Source organism: Echeneis naucrates, chromosome 8, assembly GCF_900963305.1.
Source record: "Echeneis naucrates chromosome 8, fEcheNa1.1, whole genome shotgun sequence".
NCBI classification, from domain to species: Eukaryota; Metazoa; Chordata; class Actinopteri; order Carangiformes; family Echeneidae; genus Echeneis; species Echeneis naucrates.
This window is the reverse complement of record NC_042518.1, coordinates 10,794,937-10,806,938: the sequence shown is the minus strand read 5'-3', so window position 1 is coordinate 10,806,938 and position 12,002 is coordinate 10,794,937. Positions and strand designations below refer to the sequence as shown.

Genomic DNA, 12,002 nt, shown 5'->3' with positions numbered 1-12,002 from the left:
CCAACAACACACGCTTCACATAGCCTTTTATCCTACGCCTGCTAATGATTATTTCTTCTGTATATCATCGATCATCTCTCAGTCTCACCCTGCTACTGACAATTTATTTTACAGAGCTCAAATTAAAAAGGTACAAACATCCTGAATCACATCTCCAGTCCACATTCTCGTATGCTGCTTCATCTCTCGCCTTTCATCTCCAGGTTGTCTCCATGGGACTGTATATGGGTGAACAGGCGTATTTGCGGAGCAGCTGGAACGTTTTGGATGGCTTCCTGGTTTTCGTGTCCTTGGTTGACATTGTTGTGTCCATGGCGGGTGGGGCCAAAATCCTAGGCGTACTGAGAGTACTCAGGCTCCTCAGAACATTGCGCCCCCTCAGGTGTGGACTCGGACGAAGAACTCTTTTATACACACATTTTTACTGTTAGTGTTTATTAATCTCAACAGTGGACCCAAAACATCCAAATTAATTTATTATATCTTCTTCAATCTTCTATGAGGATGTTTGTGCAGTTTTGTGGACTTGCTTTTATTCTCCTTACACTCCACTTCCTTTTTCAGGGTGATCAGCAGAGCTCCAGGTCTGAAACTGGTGGTGGAGACCCTCATCACTTCTCTCAAACCCATCGGCAACATTGTCCTCATTTGCTGTGCTTTCTTCATTATCTTTGGGATTCTTGGTGTACAGGTAGGAAACATATTATCTGTCCTGAAGCTTTTGTAAATATCTGTAAAAAAAAAAAAAAAAAAATCAGTTGCTTGCTTTTCCCTCCATCTTTGAAGAACAAATGCCCATGCATTTTTATAAATTTTCATTGTGTTACTTTTTTCATTCAGCTGATGGGATCTGACCAGCTCATTATTTCACTTCAGCCTATCTTTGTACAAGCCTCTGGAAAGATTTATTCCAGTTTTCTGTTTGTTTGTATATATATATATATATATATATATTTATATATTGAAGTATTTGAACTGGATGAAAGCCTGTTGTCACTCTCCTTCTTCTGACAGCTGTTTAAAGGCAAGTTTTTCTACTGCTTGGGCCCTGATGTCAAAAACATCACCAACAAGTCCGACTGTCTGCAAGCCAACTATAAGTGGGTTCATCATAAGTACAACTTTGACAACTTGGGACAGGTTAGTGTCACTTTTGTGTTATGTCTGTGTCTGATGTGCATTGTGTATCTTAAAGCAGAAAGTAACCGAAAAAATTCGGCGCAAAATAACATTTTTCCTTCCTCTGTCTTTTGGTACCCAGGCTCTGATGTCCCTGTTTGTTCTCGCCTCCAAAGATGGCTGGGTTAACATCATGTATCACGGCCTAGATGCTGTGGGTGTGGACCAACAGGTACCTGCATATAAGCTGTGCAGCAGTTTTTCTTGAGGCGGTCTTCGCCGCTGACAGTACCTGACAAACAACGATGTAGATTCAAATCTGGCTTTATTGCTGGAGTTTTTCACACACTTTATTGATCCATTTCTGTCTCTTGCCACACTTCTTTAACTAGCTAACGGTTTTTTCTCTCTTTGTCTCTCATCTCTCTTCTGTTTTATGCCTCCTTGTTTCACATCACTTCATTTTATAACAAATCCCATTGTGAACAAACACATCACTTCAAACACAGCCGGTGATCAACAACAACCCATGGATGCTGCTGTATTTCATCTCCTTCCTTCTCATCGTTAGCTTCTTCGTCCTCAACATGTTTGTCGGCGTAGTGGTGGAGAACTTCCACAAATGCCGTCAGCACCAGGAGGTAGAGGAGGCCAAGAGACGTGAGGAGAAGCGTCAGCGGCGCATGGAAAAGAAGAGGCGGAGTAAGATGGAAGATTGAGAGGAGAGGGGGATGGAGCAGAAAAAAACAAACAATAAATATAAATTTTCTTAGCATATTTATTTGAGCATAAACAATGACGGGTATTTTATACCACTGGAGAGAACATAATATCATCTCTCCTCCATCAGACACAAACATTTAATATTTCATTAACTTATCTTTCTGCCAACAGAAGCCCAAAGGCTGCCCTACTATGCCAGCTATGGCCACATGCGCCTGATGATCCACACACTGTGCACTAACCACTACCTGGACCTCATCATCACGTTTATCATCTGCATCAACGTCATCACCATGTCCCTAGAGCACTACAATCAACCTCACGTAAGGAGGAATGTTTAGAGTAGCTGTATGTGCAAGGATGTTTGTTCCGAGTTTGAAGTTGTGCAGCTTTGCTCTTGCTTCCACTGAACCATCTTTTCTATAAAATATGAACTGAAGCATTTACCCCCAAGCAGATTCTCAGTAGGAAGATGTAAGACTGGGTTGTTATGCAGAATATTAGTGTCTGTCAATCCATCCAGCTGTTTTCTGAAACTGCAATAATCAGCATCTTAAAAAATCCCCAGTAATAACACTGACTGGCGCACCACCATGAAGCTGTACCCAGACTTGGTAGCATGTGATTGCATCGCTGATTTGGCAGGGGCTGCTGTCAGAGTGATTTTAGCAACACGTATCTGTCCGTACGTGTGTGATGAACAGAAGTTCAAAAGGCCTGATGGTGTTTTTGGGAGGGACAGAAAAAGTGATTATCCCTGCGATAAGATGCCCATCTGACCTTTAAAATGGAGCAAGCTTTCTCAAACTGGCCGAGCATCAGATAAAAATCATAGGTCTTGGCTGTATTTGTCAGCAGTTGCTCCTGACATTTGGCAGCCTCCCACTTGCTAGAAGCTACAGCTTTATTTATGAAAGGAGGCAACAGCTAGCAAAATAATCTCCAGTCCTCAGGGTAACAGGAAGCTGGGTGTTTAAGACAATTAAAACACGCTTGTCTCTGGAATATCTTAATACTATGTGATTACAGTTAAGCCTAAAATACAAGTTTATTTAGGATATAATATGTGTGTGTGTGTGTGTGTGTGTGTGTGTGTGTGTGTGTGCGCGCGCTGTGGAAGGAAACTGTTTCACTTTTTTCCTCTGGCATGCTTGATTTTACCCTGCAAGCAATGAAAACAATAGCAGTTCTAGAGTTTCTCCCTGCTGATCCTGCTCTCTACCTCATCACACACGCTCACACTCGAACGCACACACCCTTTTTCACTCTCTCGTTCCAGTCTCTGGATCTTGCCCTGAAGTACTGCAACTATTTCTTCACATCCACTTTTGTGCTGGAAGCAGTACTCAAACTCATCGCCTTCGGCTTTCGGCGCTTTTTCAAAGACAGGTATAGTGTGTATTTAATTTTTTTGTGTCTTCTGATGCCATACTAGTCTGTCTGTGGTTTTATTTGTACCACTTTTTACACACATAGATTTGTTTGTATTCTTTCCTGGCCATAGACTGTCCAGATGTTGTCTTTACAGCACCTGCAGGAATGCAGCTTGATGACAGTCATTATCTTTTGTTATGCCCTCTTTCGTGTCTTCCCTGGAAACACAAGCAGCTGTTAGAATGGATACAGCAAAATGAGCTTTATATTTTCAAACAGGTGGAACTCTAATGTCACAGACAGTGTTACTATGTTTTTCTGTCTTTTCAGCTTACTCACTAATCACATATGTGATGTGAAAAAAATTAAACATTAAAGCGTCTAAGATGACTCTAGGCACATGCCATAATCTCTAGAATTAACATATAACATAAATAGTGCCACAATAAACACTTATTTAGTTCAAAGTGTAATAGCTGAACAAATCCGCATTGAGCTTTGATGATTGTAAATGGAATAGCAGCTTTAACATCATCGAGGGATTATGAAATTTGTTAAACTACATGAGCAGGCTCTTGTGTGTTGTGAAGTTGACTAAATCAAGCTGTGGCAAAAATATGGATTTCATGACAACAATTGCACATCATCACTTTACAGTTAGGAATATTCACTTTAGTCACGGTAAAAATCATTAGCTGGCACTTTGGTCACCATCAAATCAATCTTTGGCTCCTCAATACAAATTTGGAGTATAATTCACTTACAAGTAATTAAATGAATTAATGTAAACTTTCATTTCATCTCGGTATGACAGTCCAATAATGAGTTTCTCATTATATTAATTTGAGTGACCAGCTATTTAATGGGAACAAAAGAAAATGTTACCACACTATTATTCTGCTTAACAAAACCTCTATAGTCTGTTAGTTCCCTGCATGTGATATGACACTTTTCATTTCTCCAACTTGCTGTAAAACTCTTTGAGGGACCTCTGTTGGAAACACACCTAATCACATTCATTCACTCAGAGTCCAGACTAATTGATTTGTCACTCACCAAATGTGCACAGCGATGAGACTGATGTCTTATTTCTTTTCAGGGACATGTGGTGACTAATTAATGGCAGAAATAGATTTAGGAGCTTATAATACAATGATGGGGGCTTGATGTCATAGACCTATTTTAGTTTTGGTTAGTGAAGCAGAAGAGAGGCAATAAAGAAAGAGTAAGGACAAGGGTTAGAGTGATAAGGTGGGAGGAGGTCATAGAAACAGGGAAGACACAGATAATATATTGTACGGGAAGCTGGACTGATAGAAGACAGGAAAAAGGAAGCAGAGAAATGAGTGATGAAAAGAGTAAGATACGGGCGGATATAGAGAGTATTTATCACAGAGGCGTCTGGCACTTTGTCTCTTTTTATGTTGTGTCAGCAATAGCCAAGAGCAGACATTGTGCATATTGCAGTTTATAGACTGGGGTGAGTCTCAGGCCAGCTTTACAACTGGATCATTAGAGTAACAGGTAACAGACAAACATGCTTCCTCAGGAGCCACCAGCAGAACTGCATTTCCCTGTAAGTCTGCAGCTGTGTATGTGTGCAAGGCCGAAAAGTTCAAAATCTGACAGCTGAGGAGGAATTGAAGTACAGCATACATTTAATTCAATTTTTTGATGTGTAATGTGTTCATTTTTACTAGGTTAACTAGATTGACTCTGTCACTTGGGTGAGTTTAAAGTGGTTAAGGAACATAATGTCTCATTCTGTATGCTGTTATCCTCAGTTTTAAGGCAAAGATGAGGATGCACCTTCCTCTGCCTGGAATAAAAGTAGGCCCACAGTCAGACAGGCTCTGACAATAGAGGGAAATAGGATCATGTACGTGATGATAGTGAGTCACAAGCTGTGACTGATGCACTGTTGTCATTTTCAATGAAAGAGTTTGGTGAGCCTGATGACAAATGAATCGGCAGCAGCAAACGTTTTAGGACTGCCTATCTTTGTGATCCCAGAACAGGTGTGCACCTCATTTACCACATCGGACAGTTTTTAGCCCTGCTTGATGATTTCACAGATTTCTATTTGTTGACCATCTTGCACAATGTCTGAAGAAGACAAACGAGGACTAGACAACATCCTGAAGCAACAGCCTCAGGTAATCAAGGATCAATGTCTCGGGAAGCTCGCAAAAGGTGTAGTTACATCAGGACAAAACCCTTGCCCTTAAGTCAGATGTCACAAGGATGACGGTGGCTGCACCTTCTTTAATACTTACGATATATACTTTACCCTGATTTGGTAACATATCCTGAACATGATGGATTAATTTAAGGTTTTTGGGTCTGAGGCGCTGTCGTAGGACGAGGAAAATAAATTTTTGATGGGTAATTAATGATTAGCTACAAACCTCCTGAGGCCAGAACTTCAATACATTACATACAGTTGAAAACAACACATAAACGGCTATAAATTTGTAAGTCTGTCTTCGTCCTTTCATGGTTTTGTGTTTAAATTACTGTAACTTTGTGTGCCTTGCTCTATAATATGACATTATGTGTGTGTGTGCTTGTGCTAGGTGGAACCAGTTGGACCTGGCTATTGTGCTTCTATCGCTGATGGGCATCATCCTGGAAGAGATTGAGATCAGTGCTGCCTTGCCCATCAACCCTACCATCATCAGGATCATGAGAGTGCTGAGGATAGCTCGAGGTGCGTTATCGACCCTTGGGGGAAATCTTCAGCCACACACATACGTACAAGTCTTGCCCCAGCTGCAGTTCCTCCACGTCCTTTTGGGGAAATGAAATATAGATTTTGTCTTACTGGTGTGTTGAAGAATGACGGCTGAAACCTTAATATGCCAGTTAGCTGTAGCATCGCAGCTAATATCAGAAGTGTTGTTTTTGTGCCTACATGCGTGTGTGAGTGTGTTTAGTACACAGGGTATAAATTAAGCACTGACCTTTCGGCAGTTTTATGTTTCTCACTTAGTCTGTAATTGAACCTGAGGGATTTCCCTCTAAATGCCCACACTTAGAACTTCTGTTTCTCTCACAGTGTTGAAGCTGCTGAAGATGGCAACGGGAATGAGAGCCCTGTTGGATACAGTGGTCCAAGCCCTGCCTCAGGTACACAGAGCGGCACACATTCTCACACCCAATGTTTGTTTCCCCTTTTTTCTCCGTACGGACACACACTCCGCAATTCCAGGGAGACAGAGTTAACCAGTCGTGGTCAGCAGTCAGGTTACAAGCCCCTCCTCTATTTCTCAGTTAGCCTATAGGCAGCTCTAATAGATGACTCATTCATACCACAGACTGATACAGTAGTACTCACACATGTACACGCGCACACACATACTTTGTGGCTTGTTTTCACTTTCAGTACCATGGAGAGTTCCCAGACTCCAACTGAGACCACAGTGTGCTCGAAATAGCGGGGGCTTCTTAAACCAATCTGTAGTTTGTTTGGTTGTGAACCGTTTTCTATGCCACCCTGGTGTCAAAATCATTCTAATACTCAGAAAGCTCAATTCCCAGAATTTACATCATATTCTGTTTTCCACCGTGTGTTAATGGCTTCCCTTTTACATTTACTTTGAATGATGGTATTCTCATTACTCTGAAAACTTAATTAGTTTGAAAAGTCATTATTATTGATTCGTTTGAATACCAAGCATTAGTTGAAATCACCTTATTTATTTATTTATTACAGCAAGGTTAATTAGTATTTAATAGTCTCCCAAAAGGTCAGACTGCACCTTCAAGGGTTGCCAGTGGCATTGTGGGTAGAGTGCACACCCCTAAACAAGGGAATACAAGGTCCTACTCAGCGACACTAGCTCAGTTCCAACTGGTGTCATTTTTCGCATGTCATTCAGCACTGTTTCCCCCCTGTCACTCTTCAAACTGTCCTATTAAATAAAGCCCCAACCCACCCACCTGAAAAAAAGAAAGAACATTGCTTCAAAAGAAAGCAGATGTCTAGATAGATTTAGACAAATGTGGCCAAAAGACAGGTTCACCAACTTATTCATGAACATACAGGTACACAGACACAAATATACACACAAACACACACACACACACACACACACACACACACACACACACAGTACATGCACAGTGTGACCCATTGACCATCAAAAGTAAGATGAAGCAAACAGGGAAACAGGTGGTGTGTTGAAGACAGGGCAGGCAGAGGTGAGGGAGAACAGATTCCTTGTCTTTCTTTTCTATTGATCCCCTGCTCATTAACACTGAGGCCTTTGCTCCGTCCCAAGGGCATTGGGGTAGGTAATTAAAACTGGGGCTAATTAAACAGTTCTGGGAGGTTTTCCAACCGTGCGTATGGGCGTGTGTGCACGTTGAGGTACTGCAAGACTGAGAACAAAAGCGTTACACCTGACAAGAGATTTAACCTCTGGTTTTATTGCAGTCTATTTCAGTGTGAAAATGAAATGGCAAACTGCCAACTTCCCTTCATCACATCACATTGGATATTGAGACAGTATTGGCATTTCAACAAACACTTTGTGATACATCTAAAGTATCTGCAGACTGGTAGAAGAAGGCAGGGATTATGAATAGTGCCATTGTGACGCAGAGGGACAGATATCTGATAAATTTATAATTTATAAGACTAAACATCATGCGGCTACTTCACGGGTTTCATCAGTAGTTTATATATCTAATAGACCATAACAGGACGCAGAGATGTAATGATAGCCTAATATTTACAGTAAACAGATGGGGAGGCTTAACAGATCATTGAAACGTTAATAGAAGTGCACTTTCATGGGTTTTGTTTGCAAATGCAGTGAGACAGTAATTTTACCCACAACCATTCTCCGTTATTTTCTACTCCCTAACTGATACAAGATGGCTGCAGCACACTGACACTAATAGTTTATATCGTGTTGGCACTAAAGACAAGCCAGTTGTTGTATATTTTCTCTGGGGCAATGTTTAGACGGCTCCTGATTGGCCTTTGGCATCATAGCTGACCTTGGGATACAAGTTATTTTCACTTTTAGAATTGTGGGTATTTATGTATTTCAAACACGTACTAGCACAAACACAATAAGGTTTAGGTTCATTTTAATCAAGTGGAGGGAAACATATTGTTAAGTACCTTCCTGTAGAACTTCTACTACTCAGAAGTGCATTCATCCTTATCTTGGATCCTGCATTGACTCAGGCCATTATGAAGATAGATTGTGAAGCACTCCAGGTAGAATAGCAATAATTTTTAAACTGACTTTAACCAAATCCCCATAAAAGTAACTTCAGTTATTACAGTCCATGATTATACGGCAATTGCCTCCATTACTTCCTGTGCAAAAGTGACAAATCAGGTTGTCCTTCACGCAACTAAACATATTTACCTACATCAGAATTATAAATGCTGTACAATGCGTTGTATATAGATAGTATGTTTTTTTTTTTTTTATATATATATATCTTCTGCAGTTCTGGCATCAAGTGTAGCATTGACCTGCTGTACCTGAATATAAAGTAGGTGAATAATGTCAGTTGATTTATTGAAAATCCCTTAACAGCCTTAAAATGCAGATAAATACATGCAGCTCTTATTGATTTCCTCAGCACTCACTGTTGCGTGGTTTTCATCAGGGCAAGGCAGACATTTCTTAAGTCTGGAATCTCATTGCAGTTTCAGTTGTTTTTATTTGACCACTACTTGAAGAGATCTTTCCTTCAAAACTCTCCTATTCAACATTTTTATATTTAACCTTGCAAGGAAGCATGAATCTGTTTCTCAGGCTCCAAGCCTTTTGCTTTCAGCCAAGGTGTAGACAAATCACGGGGAAACGTAGAAACGCCTGGCAGCAACAAGAAGTGACTTTAGAGGCACAGATTTTCCTTACACAGACAGAATAAATCATCTACTGACATGCTTGCTTACCCTAAAATCTCCTCAGATAACGGCTTGCTGGTGTGCTGAGTTTCTCATTCATCACTCTCTTACTACGTCATATGATAGACTAATGGTTTATCCAAACACCCACTCTGTGTATTTTTAAAGAACCTGCCATATTCCACCTATTTTCAACCAAAGGCTTTGCAGATGGTTGTGGGTGACAAACCATGCAGCACATAAGGTTAAAACATATTTTAAGCTCTGCCAGAAAGACACAGTATCGCTGCATAATATCTTAATAAACCATTTGTGTAACAGCTTCTTTGAAATATGATGCGAAATTAATTTAGAACACCCTCTATAATTGTCATAATATTGATGTATCATTCAAATTCTCCAAATATGTTCTTCCAGATAAACAGGAGAAGTAATCTGAACCTCTTATTTGAACACTTAGAGTGTATTTATAGCAAATACTTATTGGGGCATAGCCTCATTCCCAGTGGAGCACTTCTGTTAGCAGATAGTTAAAGACAGTGAATAGAAGACTAGCTTCTCCATCCACTAAATAGGATTAGTTTTAGCCCTGATTGTGTTCCATGCATTTTCACCACAAATGTACTAAAAAGCAATGTTTTGTGGTGGATGACTTGAAATCAAGTCCCCAAACCTGAAAATTCACTGGTGGGGTTGTGTTATTTCAAACTCTCAGGGGGAGTTGTGCAATGGATTGCAGTGCAGAGTAAGGTGATACGGTAGCAGCATGTCACAAATGAGTTGGAATCCTGTGCGACCACTGTCACACGGACACATTTCTTATGGGATTATAGTTCTTGTAGATGTGTTTGCTGTTTTGAAGAGGAAAAAAGAGAAAGGTTGTTGTTGTTTTTTGTTTTTTTTTTTTTGGTTGTTTTGGTTTCTTTTTTTTGCATCTTCAAAAGCTATTCAGGATATAAATCTACCCCAATGGTGTGTAGGGAGCGCTTTGTTGTCTCAGATGCTGCATTGCTCTGGAATTGTTAAGAGGTTTTGGTGTGTGTGTTTGTGTGTGTTTTTTGCAGGTGGGTAACCTGGGCCTGCTCTTCATGCTACTGTTTTTCATCTACGCCGCCTTAGGAGTAGAGCTTTTTGGAGAACTTGGTGAGTGAACAATATCTAGTTGTGATGCATGGACTTTGTTGCAATTTTCATTTTATTAAAACTACATATCTTTAAAAGGAAAGAAAAAAAATAATTGCATTATGTCTAATATGCTATAAATAACTATCCACTATAGCTGGAAGGAAAAAAAAAACTTTTATTAATCCACAAGCTTCCTGCAGGCAAAAGGAATCTCGCCACCGATTGTCAGTTTTGACTTTCCTTAAATAAAAGAAGGATTGCTCTTTCTCTCAATACTAATCTCAGAAATATTGAAAAGCTGTATTGTGGTATTTTTCTGTCATGGAACTAAAGGTGTTCCAATTATATTGTTCTGCACATATGCTCTTTCACCATCAGGCTGCAACATGTTGATAAAGTTGGCAAAATAGATTACAATTCAGACAAAATCTTACACATGAAAGCACAAAGACTTTCATTAAATTTACAATGCAAATCTCCTTATTTCCCCTCTAAATTCTTCTCTAAATCAGCTCTCTCTCTCTCCTGCAGTCAGGAAGGCAGTTGGGGATCCCCCCACTCTCCACTATTCTGATACATAAACATTGTCCCAAAATATCAACATTGAAGATGGAGGATATCTCCCAAACTGTCACATTACCCGTGTGTTCTGCAGCTACAATGGCAACATTGCTTCCTATTGGAGCTTGGCAGGAGAGCAGATTAGTGGCAAATGCAAGTGATGCTTTTCTTTAGGCCATTTCAAAGATAATCGTTGGATATAAGCTCAAAGACAAGTAGTGTTTGGTCACAATGGAACTTCTTACATAACAGACTGTGTCTATACTGAGTTGGCTTGTTTGGACAGTCATCTAGGCAGCTTAGAGACAGAAATGGTCTTCTGGGGTTGGTAGCAATGTCGTGTTAAGTGTTGTGTATTCATTTTCAAAAGTTTCTTCTTCTCCCCTCTTCCCTCTTCTCTTTCTGTACCATTCCCAAACTCCATTATCCTCTCACCTCTTTTCCAATCTGCTATTTCTGCAATTTCTTCTATTTCATCCACTCCTTTGCTGTCATCTTCAGTTTGCAATGAAGACTACCCATGTGAGGGTATGAGTCGTCACGCTACATTTGAGAACTTTGGCATGGCCTTCCTAACTTTATTTCAAGTCTCCACGGGCGACAACTGGAATGGCATCATGAAGGTACATTACATCTATCTGGATCCTCTTTCTCTCGGACTTGATATATTTTGAAGGTTTCAGCCTGTCATGAGGAAGTCCTATCTATTTTCATAATGCGATGCTTGTTACAATACAATTAAAACTGAATATTAAGGAGATGTGTGAAAAGGATAAGCTAAACTCAGCGATACAGTGATAGTTGCTGATGTAAAGGAAATGTGCTTGCTCAGCACTGAGAGTAGCCTATTTCTTTACTGATGTATAAGGGAATGAGTGCGCCCCATTGGGCACATGCACACACAAATACCACCAGCAGCTATTACCACTCCTCTGCACAGCTAGGCTGCGAGGGGAATAGAGATTATGCTTGAGAGTGTCGGGTGTGGACCATTAAACATACACTGGGTACAGGCATTTTGGATGGAAGTGGACCGTGAGGCGAGCCAATAGGCCACAGATGCTACTTTTTTCTGAGTAAATCTCTTTCCATCAAATTATAATCTGGACTCTGCGAGAGGCGGACGTGCTTTGGCTTGGGGAAAATCAGGTGAGGCAAAGTGGTAATTAGTCATGCAGCCAATAGGGAAGAGAGGGAATGATGAAGCAGTGGGAAAATAGGT

At 40.4% G+C, this 12,002-nt stretch overlaps 1 protein-coding gene across 1 annotated transcript in view; it reads left to right on the top strand.

Moving 5' to 3' along the window:
• The window catches only part of cacna1ia (calcium voltage-gated channel subunit alpha1 Ia), a 95,671-nt gene that overhangs the window by 68,018 nt on the left and 15,651 nt on the right, over positions 1 to 12,002 (top strand). Inside the window, exons 20-30 of the mRNA XM_029508051.1 lie at positions 204 to 382; positions 565 to 691; positions 1,015 to 1,140; positions 1,262 to 1,351; positions 1,629 to 1,821; positions 2,014 to 2,165; positions 3,122 to 3,231; positions 5,793 to 5,926; positions 6,275 to 6,345; positions 10,159 to 10,237; positions 11,282 to 11,403. Of these exons, the coding sequence (XP_029363911.1) occupies positions 204 to 382; positions 565 to 691; positions 1,015 to 1,140; positions 1,262 to 1,351; positions 1,629 to 1,821; positions 2,014 to 2,165; positions 3,122 to 3,231; positions 5,793 to 5,926; positions 6,275 to 6,345; positions 10,159 to 10,237; positions 11,282 to 11,403 (1,383 nt within the window). The remainder of the gene's footprint in view (positions 1 to 203; positions 383 to 564; positions 692 to 1,014; positions 1,141 to 1,261; positions 1,352 to 1,628; positions 1,822 to 2,013; positions 2,166 to 3,121; positions 3,232 to 5,792; positions 5,927 to 6,274; positions 6,346 to 10,158; positions 10,238 to 11,281; positions 11,404 to 12,002) is intronic.